At 43.6% G+C, this 18,940-nt stretch overlaps 1 protein-coding gene across 3 annotated transcripts in view; it reads right to left on the bottom strand.

Moving 5' to 3' along the window:
• Nucleotides 1–15,423, bottom strand: part of dna2 (DNA replication helicase/nuclease 2) — a 114,532-nt gene extending 99,109 nt beyond the window's left edge. For all 3 annotated transcript variants that reach the window (XR_009645876.1, XM_060842303.1, XM_060842304.1), the window contains exons 1-4: nucleotides 15,364–15,423; nucleotides 13,649–14,937; nucleotides 9,596–9,769; nucleotides 9,044–9,227 (exon numbers count right to left, since the gene is read on the bottom strand). Coding sequence is in view for 2 of the 3 variants with exons in the window: in XM_060842303.1 (XP_060698286.1) it covers nucleotides 9,044–9,227; nucleotides 9,596–9,769; nucleotides 13,649–14,937; nucleotides 15,364–15,393 (1,677 nt within the window). In the remaining variant the exon portion in view is untranslated. The remainder of the gene's footprint in view (nucleotides 1–9,043; nucleotides 9,228–9,595; nucleotides 9,770–13,648; nucleotides 14,938–15,363) is intronic.
• Between the last annotated feature and the right edge of the window lie 3,517 nt (nucleotides 15,424–18,940).

Here is an 18,940-nt window from a genome sequence, read left to right as displayed (position 1 = left end):
AGTGGGGGGCACAGCGAGAGAGGGGGGCACAGCGAGAGAGAGAGAGAGAGAGAGAAAGAGAGAGATAGAGAGAGAGAGAGAAAGAGAAAAAAAGAGGGGCACAGAGAGAGAGAGATACAGAGAGAAACCCACATTGTTAACTCATAGAGCAGTGAACCTGCACAGTTACTGCCTTTGCTGTTGAATTAATGTATCACTCGACATCTGGGAAAATTAACAAACACTGAAATTCACAATGATCTTGGAGGAAGTTATCTGGGAAACATCACAGCATAGAAACAGATATTTCAAGCGTGGTCTTACAATAATTCTACAATTGTGAATAGAGTGCGTTCTTTCTTGATTACATGTTTTATCGAGATATGTCTCTTAATTCAACTTAAAATATAAGCCATAAGTATTACTTTAACCTGGAATAAGACAGTGCTATTTTCTCGGAGAAAGTGTGGACTGCAGATGCTGATTAGATTCGATTACTTACAGTGTGGAAACAGGCCCTTTGGCACAACAAGTCTGCACTGACCCGTCGAAGAGCAACCCACCCATACCCCTACATTTACCCCTTACCTAACACTATGGACAATTTAGCATGGCCAATTCACCTGACCCGCACATCTTTGGACTGTGGGAGGAAACCGGAGCACCCGGAGGAAACCCACGCAGACACAGGGAGAACGTGCAAACTCCACACAGTCAGTCGCCTGAGGCGGGAATTGAACCCGGGTCTCGGGCGCTGTGAGGCAGCAGTGCTTACCACTGATCACCGCTGGGGATCAGAGCTTAAAAATGTGTTGCTGGAAAAGCGCAACAAGTCAGGCAGCATTAAAGGAGAAGGAGAATTCTACTCCCTACCTTTTATCTTAACCAGCTTGGCACACCCTCCTCATTCCTGAAGGGCTTATGCCCGAAACGTCGATTCTCCTTCTCCTTTGATGCTGCCTGACCTGCTGCGCTTTTCCAGCAACACATTTTTAAGTGCTATTTTCTGGGTCTGCAGATTGAAAGAAGCAAAAATGGCCTTTGGTAGAGTCAAATGTTCTTCTTGTCAGATGTGGGAGTTTAGGGAGAGTTTACAGGTTACTGAGGATTATATCTGGAATAAGTGCCATTGGTTGTAAATCCTATCAGATCGAATGGATTGGTTGGAGACAGTTAGAGGGCAATGAGGAATTTACAACAGCAAGGGGATGTGATGGAAGGCAGTTATAGAAGGAAAGAAGGGAGTCTCAGATAGTCACATAAATGGGTTAACTCCAGGAAAGGTAAAAGAGGTATGCTGTTTTGAAAAATGTAGGGGGTGATGGATTCTCAGGTAAATGTTGCAAAAACAGCCAAGTTTCTGGTATTGAGATTGGCTCTAATGCAATTCCAAAAGATCAACTGTGTTAGGGGACTCTCTTGTCCGAGATACAGACTGTGGCCAGCAGCGAAACATCAGAATGGTGTGTTGCTTCCCTGGTACCAGGATCAAGGATGTCTCAGAGGATGCAGAATGTTCTCAAGGGGGAGAGGGGCCAGCAGGAGGCCATTGTCCACATTGAAACCAATGACATAGGAAGGGAAAAGGTAGAGATTCTGAAGGGAGATTAAGAGAGTTAGGCATGAATTTAAAAAGAAGGTCCTCAAGAATAGTCATATCTGGATTACACCCGGTGCTACAAGCTAGTGAGGGCAGGAAAAGGAAGGTACAGCAGATGAATGCATGGCTGAGAAGCTGGTGTATGGGAGAAGGATTCACATTTTTGGATCATTGGAAGCTGTTTTGGGGTAGAAGTGACCTGTACAAGAAGAACGGATTGAACCTAAATTGGAAGGGGACTAATATACTGACAGGGAGATTTGCTAGAGCTGTTCGGGAGGATTTAAACTATTGAGTGGGGGCGGGTGGGACGCAGGGAGATGGTAAGAAAAGAGATCAATCTGAGACTGGTACAGTTGAGAACAAAGGTGAGTCAAACGGTCAGGGCAGGCAGAGACAAAGCAGAGAACAAAGTAGGACTGATAAATTAAACTGAATTAATTTCAATGCAAGAGGCCTAACAGGGAAGGCAGATGAACTCAGGGCACACTTAGGAACATGGGACTGGGACAGCATAGCAACTACAGACACATGGTTCAGGGATGGACAGGTCTGGCAGCTTAATGTTCCAGGATACAAATGCTACAGGAAGGACAGAAAGGGAGGCAAGTGGGGAGGGGGAGTGGTGATTTGGATAAGGGATAGCATTCCAGCTGTACTGAGGGAGGATATTCCCAGAACTAGATCCATGGAAGTTATTTGGGTGGAACTGAAAAATAACAAAGAGATGATCACCCTATTAGGATTGTATTACAGATCCCCTAATAGTCAGAGGGAAATGCAAAAACAAATTTATAAGGAGATCTCAGTTATCTGTAAGAATAATAGGATGGTTATGGTAGGGAATTTTAATTTTCCAACTATAGACTGGGACTGCCATATAATGTCAAGGGTTTAGATGGAGAGGAATTTGTTAAGTGTGTATAAGAAATTTTTTTGATTCAGTATGTGTACGTACCTACTAGAGAAGGTGCAAAACTTGACCTCCTCTTGGGAAGTAAGGCAGGGCAAGTGACTGAGATGTCAGTGGGGGAGCACTTTGAGGCTAGTGACTATAATTCTATTAGATTTAAAATAGTGATGGAAAAGGATAGCCCAGATCTAAAAATTGAAGTTCTAAACTGGAGAAAAGCCAATTTTGACGGTATTAAACAAGAACTTTCAAAAACTGATTGGGGGCAGATCTTTGCAGATAAAGGAACGGCTGGAAAATGGGAAACCTTCACAAATGAGAAAACGAGAATCCAGAGAAACTATATTCCTGTCAGGGTGAAAGGAAAGGCTGGTAGGTATAGGGAATGCTGGATGACAAAAGAAATTGAGGGTTTGGTTAAGAAAAAGAAGGAAGCATATGTCAGTTGTGGACAGATTGAGTGAATCCTTAGAAGAGTATAAAGGCAGTAGGAGTATACTCAAGAGGGAAATCAGGAGGGCAAAAAGGGGACATGAGAGACCTTTGGCAAATAGAATTAAGGAGAATCTAAATATATTGAGGACAAAAGGGTAACTATGGAGTGAATAGTGCCTCTCAAACATCAGCAAGGGGGCCTATGTATAGAGCCACAGGAGATGGGGCAGATACTAAACAGTGTTTATTGTGGAGAAGGACATGGAAGATATAGAATGTAGAAAATACATGGTGACATCTTGAAAAATATCCATATTACAGAGGAGGTGATGCTGAATGTCTTTAAACACATAAAAGCGGATAAAAACCCAGGACCTGATCAGGTGTACCATAAAACTCTATGGGAAGCTAGAGAAGTGATTGCTGGGCCCCTTGCTGAGATGTTTATATCATCAATAGTCACAGGTGAGGTGCTACAAGACAGGAGGTTGGCAAACGTGGTGCCACTGTTTAAGTAAGGTGGTAAAGAGAAGCCAGGGAACTATAGACCAGTGAGCCTGATGTCGGTGGTGGACAAGTTGTTGGGGGGAATCCTGAGGGACAGGATGCACATGTATTTGGAAAGGCAAGGACTGATTAGCGATTTTCAACATGACATGGGACATCATGTCTCACAAACTTGATTGAGTTTTTTGAAGGAGGAACAAAGAGGATTGATGAGTGCAGAGCGGTAGATGTGATCGATGTGGACTTCAGTAAGGTGTTCGACAGTGTTCCTTACGGGAGACTGGTTAGAATGGTTAGATCTCATAGAATACAGGGAGAACTAGACATTTGGATACAGAACTGGCTCAAAGGTGGTGGTGGAGGGTTGTTTTTCAGACTGGAGGCCTGTGACCAGTGAAGTGCCACAAGGATCGGTGCTGGGTGTAATACTTTTCATATAAATGATTTGGATGTGAGCTATAAGAGGTAGGGTAAGTAAGTTTGCAGATGACACCAAAATTGGAGGTGGAGTGGACAGCGAAGAAGGTCTCTTTGTTCAGCAACACTCCCCAGGACCTTACCATTAAGTGTATAAGTCCTGCTAAGATTTGCTTTCCTAAAATGTTACTGTAAAAACGCTTTGGATTCTGATCCTTCTCAGTTTTAATCTCCGAGTTGTAAAAGTGAACCTGAGTTATAGATTGTCAATTAAGGTTGTCTGTGGGTGATGCCATAGGAGACAAGGGAAAGAGTTTTTCTCCTCAGTAATCACAGAGGAGAGAATCGCAGATGGTAAGGCAATAAGGGAAAAATTCGGAGAGGTTTTGGACCACATACATATTACCAGTGAGGAGGTGTTTGCAGCCTTAATGTGCATTAGGATGGATAAATCCCCCAGGCCTGATCAGACATTGTGGGAGGCTAGGCAAACAATTGTAGGGGGCCTTGCAGAGATTTTTGCTTCACCTTTAGCCACTGGAGAAGACCCGGAAGACAGGAGAATGGATAATGCTGTTCCATTGTTCAAGAAAGGTAGGAAAGAGAAGCCAAGGAACTACAGGCTAGTAAGCATGACATCAGTGGTCGGCAGGCGGTTGGAGAGATTACATATGGACAGGATCAACCAATATTTGGATAGCCAAGGTCTGATTAGGGATAGTCAGCACAGATTTGCACATGGGAAGTCATGCCTGACAAATCTTTTTTAAAGTTTTCCAAAGAGATAACCAAGAGGATAGAGGTGGTAGGGCAATGGATGTTGTCTATCCGGACCTCAGTAAGGCCTTTGACAAGGTCCTGCACAGCAGGCTAGTCAGGAACGTTAGGTCGCATGGCATCCAGGGAGAGCTAGTTAGTTGGATTCAAAATTGGCTCGATGGTAGAAAAAGGGTGACAGTTGAAGGTTGTTTCGTGGACTGGAGGCCTATGACTAGTAGTGCACCACTGGGGTGGTGCTGGGACCTTTGTTACTTGTTATTTACATAAATGATCTAGGCATGATTAGTAAGTTTGTTGGTGATACAAAATTAAGAGGTAGCGTTGACAGCAAAGAAGATTATCAAAAATTCCAGAGGGATCGGAGTACAAGTACTTAGTTCTTTGAAAGCAGTGTCTCAGGTGGTAAAGGCAGCATTTAGCATACTGGCCTTCATCAGTCAAGGCAGAGTATAGGAGTTGGGACGTTATGTTGCAGTTGTATTGCATTGGTGGGGCCGCACTTGGAGTATTGTGTACAGTTTTGGTCACCCTGTCATAGGAAAGACATAGTTAAACTGGAAAGAGAGCAAAGAAGATTTACGAGAATGTTGCCAGATTTAGTAGGCCTGAGTTATAGAACATTACACCGCAGTTCAGGCCCTTCGGCCCTCGATGTTGCACCGACCTGTCATACCAATCTGAAGCCCACCTAATCTACACTGTTCCATGTACGTCCATATGCTTGTCCAACGACGACTTAAACGTACTTAAAGTTGGCGAATCTACTACCATTGCAGGCAAAACATTCCATACCCTTACTACTTTCGGAGTAAAGAAACTACCTCTGACATGTGTCCGATTATCCATCACCCCTCAATTTAAAGCTATGCCCTCCAGTGCTCGCCGTCACCATTCTTGGAAAAAGACTCTTCCTGTCCACCCTATCTAACCCTCTGATTATCTTATATGTCTCTATTAAGTTACCACTCAACCTTCTTCTCTCTAACGAAAATAACCTCAGGTCCCCCAGCCTTTCCTCGTAAGACCTTCCCTCCATACCAGGCAACATCCCAGTAAATCTCCTCTGCACCCTTTCCAAAGCTTCCACATCCTTCTTATAATGTGATGACCAGAACTGTACATAATACTCCAAGTGCAACCACGCTAGAGTTTTGTACAGCTGTAGCATAACCCCATGGCGCCGGAACTCACTCCCTCTGTTAATAAAAGCTAAAACACTTATATGCCTTCTTAACAACCGTCAACCTGGGTGGCAACTTTCAAGGATCTGTGTACCTAGACACCGAGATCTCTCTGCTCATCTACACTACCAAGAATATTACCATTAGCCCAGCACTTTGCATTCCAGTTACTCCGACAGAAGTGAATCATCTCACACACTTGTCTGCATTAAACTCCATTTACCATCTCTCAGCCCAGCTCTGCAGCTTATCTATGTCTCTCTGTAACCTACTACATCTTTCATCACTCTCCAAAACTTCACCAACCTTAGTGTCGTCTGCAAATTTACTAACCACCCTTCTACACCCTCATCCAGGTCGTTTATAAAAGTGACGAACTTCAGTGGACCCAACACCAACCCTTGCTGTACACCACTAGTAACTGGACTCCAGGAAGAACATTTCCCATCAACCACCATCCTCTGTCTTCTTTCAGCAAGTCAATTACTAATCCAAACTGCTATATTTCCCACAATCCCATGCCTCCGCATTTTGCACAACAGCCTACTGTGGGGAACCTTATCGAATGCCTTGCTGAAATCCATGTACACCACATCATCCGGTTTACTCTCATCTACCTGTTTGGTCACTTTCTCAAAGAACTCAATCAGGTTTGTGAGGCACGACGTACCCTTCACAAAACTGTGCTGACTATCCCTAATCAAATTATTCTTTTCTAGACTATTATAAATCCTCTTATAACCTTTTCCAACACTTTACCAACAACTGAAGTGAGGCTCAGTGGCCTATAATTACCAGGATTTCTCATCCCTGGGCAGTACTGGACAATCCAGCATGGTCAATCCACCCCAACTCGCACATCCCCAAACACTATGGGGCAACCTAGCATGGCCAATCCACCCCAACCTGCACATCCCTGGGCGCCACGGGACAATCCAGCATGGCCAATCCACCCCAACCTATACATTCTCGGGGCACCACGGGATAAACTTAGCATGGCCAATTCACACCAACCTGCACATCCCTGGACCGCGGGAGGAAACCCATGCAGGGAGAAAGCACAAAATCCACCCGGGCAGTAATAGAGTCACAGAGATGTCCAGCATGGAAACAAACCCTTCGGTCTAACTCGTCCATATCCTATCCTAACCTAATCTAGTCTCATTCAGAGTCATAGAGATGTAGATCACGGAAACAGACCCTTCAGTCCAACTCATTCATGCTGACCAGATATCCTAACCTAATCTAGTCCATTTTGTTAGCACCTGGCCCATATCCCTCTAAATCCTTCCTATTCAAGTCCCCATCTAAATGCCTTTCAAATGTTGTCATTGCACCAGCCTCATTCCATACACGTACCACCCTCTGTGTGAAAAAGTTGCCCCTTAGGTCCCTTTTAAATCTTCTCCCTCTCACCCTAAACCTATGGCGCTCTAGTTCTGGACTCCCCCAGCCAAGGGAAAAGACCTTGTCTATTTACCCTATCCATGCCCTAATGATTTTGTAAACCTCTAGAAGGCTACCCCTCAGCCTCCAATGCTCCAGGAAAACAGCCCCAGCCTGTTCAACCTCTCCTTATCGCTCAAATCCTTTAACCCTGGCAACATCCTTGTAAATCTTTCCTGAACCCTTTCAAGTTTCACAATATGCTTCCGATAGGAGGGAGACCAGAACTGCACACAATATTCCAAAAGTGGTCTAACCAACGTCCTGTACAGCCGCAACATGACCTCCCAACTCCTGTACTCAATACTCTGACCAATAAAGGAAAGCATACCAAATATCTTCTTCACTATCCTATCTACCTGCGACTCCACTTTCAAGGAGCAATGAACCTGCACTCCAAGGTCTCTTTGTTCAGCAACACTCCCTAGGACCCTACCATTAAGTGTATAAGTCCTGCTAAGATTTGCTTTCCCAAAATGCAGCACCTCGCATTTATCTGAATTAAACTTCATCTACCACTCCTCAGCCCATTGAGTCATATGATCAAGATCCTATTGTAATCCGAGGTAAACCTTCTTTGCTGTCCGCTATATCTCCAATTTTGGTGTCGTCTGCAAACTTACTAACTATACTCCTATGTTCACATCCAAATCGTTTATATAAATGATGAAAAGCAGTGGACCCAGCACCGATCCCTGTAGCACTCCACTGGTCACAGATCTCCAGTCTGAAAAACAACCATCCACCACCACCCTGTGTCTTCTACCTTTGAGCTAGTTCTGTATCCAAATGGCTAGTTCTCCCTGTATTCCATGAGATCTAACCTTGCTAATCAGTCTCCCATGGAGAACCTTGTCGAACATCCTACTGAAGTCCATACAGATCACATCTACTGCTCTGCCCTCATCAATCATCTTTGTTACTTCTTCAAAAAATTCAATGAAGTTTGTGAGACATGATCTAGGGAGAGGCTGACTAGGATAGGAGTTGGAACAAAGGAGAATGAGAAGTGACATTATTGAGGTGTATAAAATGATGAGGGACACAGATAGGCTGTAGTCTTTTTTCCAGGGATGGGGAACTGAAAACTAGAGGGCATAGGTTTAAGGTGAGAGGGGAAAGATTTAAGGAGGACCTGAGGAGCAACATCTTCACACAGAGAGTGGTGCATATATGGAATGAGCTGCCAGACAAAGTGGTTGAAGCAGGTACAACAGCAACATTTGGAAATGTACATGGATACGAAGGGTTTAAAAGGATATGGACCAAATGCGGGCACCATGGTCAGCATGGACTAGTTTGGGGTGAAGGACCTGTTTCCATGCTATATTACACTATGACTCCAAGAGGAAATACATTCTCAACATCTACTCTGTCAATTCCACCAGGCTGTGCATGTGCACACAGCTACTCCAAAGGCCCAATCACCACTTCTAGTAGTGACATCCGATTCCAGAAGTCACTGCTGCACACAGACCCCAGAGGTCCACGCAGAAGGGCAAAAAATTTGTAATAATGCTGCTCCTCAGAATGTTGCATGTTTCCATCAAATCATCTCTTACTAAATTCTAGTGGATAAAAGCCTAACTCGTCCAACCGAATACCTAGAAACAAGCAGGTTGTCTTAAATCAGATGAAATTTCCCTGAACTACTTTGAATGTATTTATATCCATCCATAAATTAAAAGACCAGTACTGCACACAGTGATCGCACCAATGCCCTGTTTAACTGGGCTCAAAGTTCATTACACATTCCCTTAAAAGAAAATGATTTGTAACTCTCACCTTAAATCTCTCATTCAGCACAGCCTTACGCATGCACCGGATGCTGTTTGCAACACTCGTTCCAGAAATAAGATGGTCTGGGCTCACAATCAGGTACCCAGCTTCCCCATTTATTACAAACGTATCAGAATACTTCTCTCCTTCAACATAGACTGTATCCCCGACTTTGACCTCAACAGTGTCCCTGAAAAGGGCAAGAGCTTGTCAAAACACATGGAAATTCACTCAAGAACATATTTATATGGACATTTTAATATAATACATCATGACAAAGTACTTCATATGAAACAACGCTACCAGACTTAACATTAGGGAAACTGGTTGGTTAAAAAGTTAAGTTTTAAGGAGCACCTTAAAGGAAAAGAATCAGGTACAAGGTCGAGAGGTTAATGGAGGAAATTCAGAACTTAAGGACCAGGGCACAGTCAATAAAAGAACAGTAAAACTCAACAATGCTCAATAACCCTTGATGAGTGCTGTTTTGCGAAGAAGATTAGAGCGTTAAGATGGAATAATTCTACAGGAGATAGTAGGAAAGCCATAGCTCCTTACCAGTCATCCTTCAGAACACATTGCTGCGTATTGCTGCAGCCATCAGTGCCTGTTTGGCTTGCTGTAATTGTCAAGTGTTTTTCTCGATCACCACTGGGACTGAGGACTTCATTCACCATTACCACTTGATACAGACCTTTGCACACACTTACAGCAGCATTTAAATGCTTCTTACTGAAGATGGAAATAGACAGAACAATCACATACAATTATAAGTGAAAAGCCTCACCCAAATCAATGTTCTAAATAGGTAATCATAAAGCTGCTTTTCCAATGACCTGCTGGGTAAATACATAATACAATGAACAGAGACATATAAAAAAGACAAGGGCCCAAGTTTCAGCTCTGAAATGTAACACGACACAAGTTCCTCCAACAACCCTGCACTAGGACTTGCATGTTACCATTCCAAATCAGAATCCAGTGACTTGTGATATGTCACACATACCATATCAAGTTAAAAAATCACACAACACCAGGTTATAGTCCAACAGGTTTAGTTGGAAGCACACTAGCTTTTGGAGCGACACTGATGAAAGAGCGTCACTCCAAAAGCTAGTGTGCTTCCAATTAAACCTGTTGGACTATAACCTGGTGATGTGTGATTTTTAACTTTGTACATCCCAGTCCAACACCGGCATCTCCAAATCATGAAAACCATATCCAGGTTATGACAACTTATTCATGTCTCAGCAGCACCCTAAAGATTAATGTCTTCAGAAGCAAATGGGGAGGAATACACCAAATAGATGAGCAACTTCATGGAAACCCACAAGACCCAAGCAAACACACCTCCATCAAGCAACAGCAACATTGTTTCATCGAACAAATTATGGCTTGGGTGGTCTGATGGCTCAGTGGCTGCTGTCTCACAGCTCTAGGCTCCCAGGTTCGATGCTACCCTCGGACGAGTGTGTGGAGTTTGCACATTCTCCCAGGGTCTGTGTGGGTTTCCTCTGGGTACTCCGGTTTCCTCCCACATTTCAAAGATAAGAAGGTTAGGTGGATTGGCCATGCTAAATTGCCCATAGTGTCCAGTGACATGTAGACGAGATGGGTTAGCCATGGGAATTGCATGGTTACAGGGATCGGGTAAGGGGATGGGTCCAGGCAAGATGCTCTTCAGAGTCAGTGTGGACTTGATGGGCCAAATGGCCTGCTTCCACGGAATAGGAATTATGATACCACTGCACCTTCCATTACTATGTCAATGATTGAGAACAGAATAATTGAATGGTAATTTGCTAATTAAGCAGTCCAGAACTCATCTACTCAGTCTGCATGTTACTTTAGGAGAAAGTGAGGACTGCAGATGCTGGAGATTAGAATTGAAGAGTGTGGTGCAGGAAAAGCATAGCCACTCAGACAGCATCCGAGGAGCAGGAGGATCAACGTTTCAGGCATGTGCCCTTCATCATGAAAGGGCTTATGCCTGAAACATCGATTCTCCTGCTCCTCGAATGCTGCCTGAGCAGTTAGGCTTTCCCAGCACCACACTCTTCAATTCTGTATTTTGCTTTATTTATCTTTCTCTGCCCTTTTTTAAAAAAGGTTTCAATTTATTATCTTTCCTTTCTTAACTTCTTTGGCAGAAGGCAAGTGCTCCCTGCCTGGGCCCAGTCTTAGCCTGGCATGGCCACCTTGGCCTGGTGCAGTGGTCTCCCATGTGGCAGTGTCCAAGTTTGCCAGTCTTGCAAAGGAAGTTCACCTATAGACTGGAAAAACTTTGCCCCCCTCATTCCCCATCCAGAGGATGCTACTGATAAAATGGACATTATCCTGGATACGAAAGGATGAGAGTTAACCTTGGAAAGTGTACCGCGTAGATTTCAGGAGTGAGGACTGCCACAGGTCGAAAATATGAACAATACATAAAAAAGCTGCATCATCTGGTTCAAAATAATGACACTGGATTGCAGCAAACTTAGATGTGTACCAAGAAAACAAACTATCACTTCTAGATTTGCTACAGATGATTTGCACAGCTCCAAAATGGATTTGGAGCAATGGAAGAAGTGGGAAGCAAGCCGTAATCTACGCAGGAGAAATTTTGTCTAATAATGGTTTCGGCCAATATAACGATGGCAGGAACTGAATTTTATACCTTTCAGTTTTTATACCTCACAGTTGTGTGTACGGCTTTAGGATAGAAATATAAACACAATAAAAGCTGTCAAGAACATTTGGCCTCGGATCTTCAGATAATCATCCTCCAAGGCGGAACTCGGGATATGCAACAACAACAGAGTTGCTGAACAGAGGCCAATAACCAAGTTCGGTATCCATGAAGATGGCTTCGACAGAGATCGTGGGTTCATGTCACACTACAGGTGACCCCCATCACACTATACACTTTCATTCATACACACACAAGCACACATATTCACACACAAGCACACTTACACAGACCCTCTGTCATATACAGAGGAACCTCGATTATCCGAAGGAGATGGGTGGGCACTGTTTCGTTTGGATAATTGCTTATTCGGTTAGTTGATTCAATGTATTTCCTCTTGGATTCAGAGTTTTCTGTAAAGTCTACTCCCTGTTCAAAACATAAGGCAGCATCACAGCGCACATGTGCGCGAGCCCCCACGCACCCTCCAACCCCCACCCTCCGCCCACCCGCCAAACCCTGTCCAACACCGCCCACCTCCAACACTATCCCCCCGGACCGCCCTCTCTCCAGAGCAACCAGACTGGATACCAACAACGATACCGCTGATGCTGCTCTCTGCCTTTTTTTTGGAGGGGGAGGAAGTCTCCAAGTAGCGTGCATGACTCCAGGGAAAGGGTGGAGACAGAGAGAGATCATTCATTTAGAGACAGTGCCTGCGCTCCCATCAGTCCAAGACTGTTCTCGGCAGCACTTTTATTCAATGTAAACAAAAGATGCAATTAGTTTTGGGGGATACATTTTGATGTAATGATCTCCTTCAGATAATCCGATTTTCAGATAATTGATATTCATATAATTGAAGTTCCTCTGTACATGTGCATACATGCTTGCGCACACGTGCGCACACACAAGTGTATGAGGTATAGTGGCATTTGCAGGTACATTCCATTTTGTTCAAAAAACACAATCTGTGAGCAATGTGACCCATTTTATAAATTCCAAATTTGGAAACAGAACTAGTCTGACTCAAGGTTGGGATACAGACAGACTCTAACCTCACAACTTTAATGCATCATCTGAGCTCAGATGTCTTTTTTTTTAATACGAATAATACCTTAAGTTGTCTCAGGACTGTGACTTGAAAGTAGTTCTGGGATTTACATTTTAATCAATTAAAACCTGAATCCCCATTCTAAGTGATTAAAGAATCAACAGCAATCTAGGTTTGTTCAATACATCACATCAGTTGTAAGACACTTTGATCTTTTACTATAAATTGTGTCTTATGATCCTGCTCCACTACCGCCTGACAAAGGAGCAGCACTCCAAAAGCTTTTACTTTCAAATAAACCTGTTACTACAATCTAGTGTTGTGTGATTTTCAACTTTGCCCACCCTAGTCCAATACCAGCACCTCCACATCTTATCCAATCAATTTCTGGAACCCATAGATGTTATTATCATTGGAGAATGATGCCTCAAGGCAATATTCCATACCTGTACGTCACAGAGCTAAAGGTCAGCAATTCCCCAAACTGGAAGCTCAGCCAAACATATTCCAAAATGTTAATGAGTACAAAGAGGTTTCCAATTTTCATGACTAAGTTTTTAGAGAGAGTCACAAGTGAAGACTTACTTTAATGGCATTATTTCAACTAAAATTGATGATTACACAAGTAACCTGAAGCGTTGCAATATACTCTTAGAAAATAATTTTTCATTTATAAAAACTATAGGGAAAAGGAAGGAGTCAAAGGAAGTCAGGATAATTGAGGTGCAGGGTATAAAACATGGGCAAGAAGCAGCCAACTATTGCAAAAAGGCATATGGACTTGAGAAAATTACAGATTAATTCAGCAACAATGTATTCAAGTTTAAAACAAGGCCTTGAAATGACAAATAAATCTGCACCACAAGCTAAAGACCAGCTGTACCTCACATAATTCGGCTTCTCTGCTGCAATACTGAAACCCTGTGAGCAGCTCCCACTCTTTGATTCGCATAGCTCATCTGATTGTTTTGTAATATGAGAGAGGTGAGGTTTGTTTGACACACTCAAATATAGCTCAGCCTGAGATGACTTTGTCTTTAAATCTGTTGAAACACTTCCTTTATCATGCTCGCATTTGACATATTGCTCTTCACATTCTGAATCAACACAGTGCTGTATATTGCTCCCACTATGATACCCCAAAATTGTACCAGGACTTTTCATAGCTTCCACTTCTCTTGTCTCTATCCAAGATTTATCTTTTGACACTGTGGATTGAAAGCGTTTCAAGTGTCCATCCTCTTTACTACAGTTACTGTATTTAGTTCTCGCTATTTGAACAAATACTGAATCACTACTTCCATTCTGTGAATTTGTGCAGAGTGTATCTATTCGCTTGAAGGGATTTCTTAGAGCAGTAGATGTGGACAACTGCAGGCTCCCCACCTTATTCCACACAGTCACAGGGGGCTTTGCATCTTTAGATAAACAGTTTGGAGAAGAGAGTGGCTTCAAAACGTAATTCTCACATTGTCTCATCTGTCCATTTTGCAATTTTTTATTTGGCAGCTTTTCATTCACAGTTTTCTTCACAACGTTGCACAGCTGTGGCAAGGGCTGGTTAATAGCCTCAAGACACTCCTGCAGGAGATGATCGGAAGAGTCCTGTTTATCCTGCACCTTGTCACTAACTACTTCCCTCTCTGGAGCTGATTTCCATTTTTTCAATCTGGGCACTTCATCAGGATGAGCCGGTCTCTTCCCAAATAGAGAAACTGGAGAAAGGTTTTCACGATCTCTCAACAAATCCTGTCTCTTAGTCTTGCTCATGACACTGTGTCGAGCACTTCGTTTCACAACATTAGTATTTTCACTATTTGAAAAGAGCTTAACTTTAACTCTAGTACATTTCTTTGATGAATTCAACTTGGGGTGATAGGTGTGGAAAGTTGGTGGTGTCATCACATTGGACATTTGCAACTTGGGATGGACCGCAAGTTCACTGGCTGGCGTTTCAGGAACAAAAGTGTCTGCTATAGCCACCGGAGATTCAGGAACTACTTCACATGATTCAGGTAACTTCACAACTGTTTCCATCCAATCCTCTTCACCTTCACTGCTTTCCAACAAACTGACAGTCACTGGAATGGTCCTGCGACTCCATTTTGTTTCAGTGGCTTTCTGCCCATGTCGAACTTCTGCCAAAGGTTTCTTCTCCATCAGCAGCGAAGTCTATAGCCAGAGGGAGATAAAGTAATTTTCCATATTTTCAATCATAACAAAATAACACAAGCATTAAGTGACAGGACATAATAAAATGCACCATTTCATATTTGGTGTTGACTTAAGAACACTATATCTGTTCTACTAAACAACTACTCATTGAAAAGCGTGACTGGACTGATATGGCCACTTAAGTGACTTAGGAAGAAGAATAGGACTTTTACATATGTTAAAATCAACTTTTATATATGTTATTCTGCCATACAATGAAGAGGGAGCAAGAAGGAAAGGGTGAGGGGATGAGCAAGGAGGAATGGGTGCGGGGTAACAAGAAAGAAAGGGATAGGAAGCAAGCAATGAAGAAGGGGGCGGAATGAATCCACAGCTGAGAGCTCAGCGGGTTTATTCCAAATGGTTTACAGCTCCATAACTCACCCGGCAGAACCTCTCCCCGCTCCGCGCCATGGCAGCAACAGACAACCCGACCGCGCGCTCACAGGCCACGCCCACAAGATGCAAATTCGCGCCAGTGCCTCCCGTCATCCCCGCGTCACGGCAATGCGTAGCGCAGGGGGCGGGGCCTCGCTCGGGCTCACGTCATTCTGAGGTTTGAATCCTCAGGTTGTATGGTGGGAGACTTTCATTGTGTATCTTTGATGGAGTGGACTGGCCTTTTTTCCCTTTCACCTTGTCTGGCTGGGTGGGAATAGTGGATGCAGGATGCTGATGGAGAAAAGATGTTGATAGTTCAAAGTTAAAAATCACACAACACTAGGTTATAGTCCATCAGGTTTATTTGGAAGCACTAGCTTTCTCAGTGCTGCTCCTTCATCAGGTGCTGACATGGCTTGCCTCTTCTGTGACCGTGGTTTCCCACCTACAGTGGTTGACAGGATCCTTAACTGCATCTGCCTTAACACCGTACTTCCACCCTTGTCCTTTCCCATCACTCGCAACAGCGTGATCAGGTTTCCCCCGTCTTCACTTTTCACCCCACCAGCCTCTGACGTGAGGAAGGAGCTGTGCTCCAAAAGCCAGTGCTTCCAAATAAAGCTGCTGGACTATAACTTGTTCTCGTGTGATTTTTAACTTTGTCCACCCCACTCCAACACCGGCTCGTCCATATTGTTGATATTTCAGATTAAGTGGTCACAATGTGAGAATGGCAAAAGAATGCTATGTCTCCTGCTAGACTTGAAAAGGTTGTAAGTGAGGGGGGGGGGAAGGACATGATGACAAACTGAAAGAAAGGGAAGAAGTGGGAGTTAGTTCACAATTCACAAGTATGAAATTTCAAGTGCTTAGTCTGAAGATGAGATGTTGTTCCTTCACTTTGTGCTGTGAATCACTGGAACACGGCAGCTTGCAGAGGACAGATGTGGGCTTGCGAGCAGGACGCTTTGTTAAAATCACTAACTATGGGAAGGTTAGGGTCCTGCTTGTGCACAGACCGGAGGTGTTCAGCAAAATGGCCACCCAGTCTGCATTTGACTTCTTCAATGTACAGGCGGCCACTTTGGATGCAGCGAACACAATACACAAGATTGGAGGGGATACAGGTGAAATGCTATTTCACCTGGAAAGACTGTTTAGGCCCTTGGATGTTGAGCAGGCAGGATGTGAAAGGTTGTGGGGTTCTACCTTCTGCAGTTACATGGAAAAGTGTGATGGAGAGGGGGAATGACTAAGGTGTCCCAGATGGAAAGATCCCTGCTAAAATACAGATGGAAAGTGAAGCAAAAATGCTTTTGGTTATGGTGTTCTGCTGGAATTATCTGAAATGACAGAGAATGATCCTTTGAACGGGGAGGCTGGTGGGATGAAAAGTGACGACTTGGCGAATCTGATCACGCTGTTGTGAGTGATGGGAAGGGACAAAGGTGAAGTCTGGTGTTAGGTCAGATGCAGTTGAGGGCCCTATCAACTACTGTGGATGGGAAACCATGATCACAGATGAAGCAAGCCACATCAGCAGCACTGCTTTGGAAAGTAGCATTGTCCAAACAGATGCAATGTAGGCAAAGGAACTGGGGGAGTGGGATGGAGTCTTTGCCCGGATGTGGTTGCGAAAAGCTGTGGTGAAGGCAGTGATGGGAGTCAGTGCCTTTGTGCAGGATGGCTGTGAATGTTTATTCCCTGAAATGGAGACAGAAAGGTCCAGGAAAGAAAGTGTCAGAAATGGATGATGTGAAAGCTATAGAAGGATCAAAAATGGAGGCAAAATGAATGAAGTTTTCAAGGTGGGAGCATTAAGTGGCACTGAAGCAGTTGTCAATGTATCAAGAAAAGGGTTTTGGGAAGGGCCAGTGTTAGACTGGAACAAGGATTATTCCACATGTCCCATAAAGAGGCAGGCATAACTGGGACCCATTTGGATGCCCGTAGCCACTCCTTTGACTTGGCAGAAGTGAATGAGTTACAGGAGAAATTGTTCAATGAGAGAATAAGTTCAGCCAGTGGTAGTGGATGGTAGTGAGTGGTAGTGGATGGCGCTTGTTCAGGCTTCTGGTTGAGGAAGAAGTCGAGAGCTCTCAGATCAATCTTAGAGCCTGAACACCTTCTCCCATGTCCTTATCACAACCCCCATACACCAAGCTTTGTCATCATACAGAGCAAAAGTGAGGACTGCACAGGCTGGAGATTAGTGTCAAGATTAGAGTGGTGCTGGAAAAGCACAGCAGGTCAGTCAGCATCCAAGGAGCAGGAAAATTGACGTTTCAGGAGGAACTGTTCATCACACAGGCTTACACGACAACCAACCAATTGTGGTCCCCATTAGCAGTCATCAAATCCCCCAAGTTGACCTTTACCTATTCCTTTTTTCAATTAGCTTTCTGGCCCCCTGGCCTCCATCTCCACTTATTGTTTACTCCTCCACCCTGCCCCGACCCCATCTTCACCTTATATACTAACCTTTTTCAAACTACAGTCAGTTCTGAAGAAGGATCACTGGATCCGAAACGTTATTTTTGCTTTCTCTCCACAGGTGTTGCCAGATGTACTGAGATTTTCTTGCAATTTCCGTGTTTGTTGTGTTGCCCCCACAGAGGGGCACGATTCAGGATTCAAGCTCCATTTCAGAACTTGAGGACCATCTGGCTTGACCCAGCAACATGGTTGTGAAGGAATTCGGTACTGTTATTAACTTAACCTGGGGCAGTGTTTTGTAGAGGAATAAGACAGTGTTATTTATCTGGGTCTGTAGATTGTGAAAGAGTAAAGATGGCCTTTAATAGACCCCAAGAACTTACATGTCACCTAAGAACTTACAAATATCCTTTTTCAGTTATTTCTTGTCAAATAGAGTTTGACACCAACACAATGTTGCCCTCTAGAACATCTTTCTGAGCCTAGGAAAGTATACATAAAACATCTAGCTTCATAGAGACTCAATGAATATAGTTCTCTCCAAGGAAGCTATGGATTTCTACTAGCGAAGAGCATAGCCAAATCTCATTTTGTAATGGAAAGTTAATGTGATGTCTATGATCATATTCTGTACATGACTGCAGATTGTCTGCACCATGGCCAGCTTTTTTCCTGTTACCCCACCAGTTGTCAATGTGACGCTTTTGCATTGCGCCAAGGCAGCTGGCTGAGTTCTGGGGTTAATATGATTAAATGCCCTATACAACATTTCTCCAGGTCTCTTCAAAATGGCCATGCAGTCACACCAAAAACAGGGAATGTCAACAACTTCAGAAAAATGTCTTAATTCTCAGTGAGCTATGTTCAATATCGGAAACCCATCCCCCATTCAAGTCCAAATGGTGCAATGTGTTTTTTTAAGCAGCCAAAGTTAATTACATTTTTGAAAAAAAAATTATTTGGTAGAATTGCTTTTCATTTGTTCCCAGAATCTTCATCTCTGAAGTTGTCTTCTTGAAATAAGTTGGCAGTGTTTATACAGACTGATAGTATAGTGGGGTCACAGCCCTGCGTCTGCACCATCAGCAATTTAGAACTAAGACATGAGTATGCAAGTTTTAGCTCAGAATCAGACCATGTTCAC

This window comes from Hemiscyllium ocellatum, chromosome 22 (assembly GCF_020745735.1).
Source record: "Hemiscyllium ocellatum isolate sHemOce1 chromosome 22, sHemOce1.pat.X.cur, whole genome shotgun sequence".
Classification (NCBI taxonomy): domain Eukaryota; kingdom Metazoa; phylum Chordata; class Chondrichthyes; order Orectolobiformes; family Hemiscylliidae; genus Hemiscyllium; species Hemiscyllium ocellatum.
Note: the sequence above shows the minus strand (reverse complement) of the source record. Positions and strands in the feature narration are given on the sequence as shown.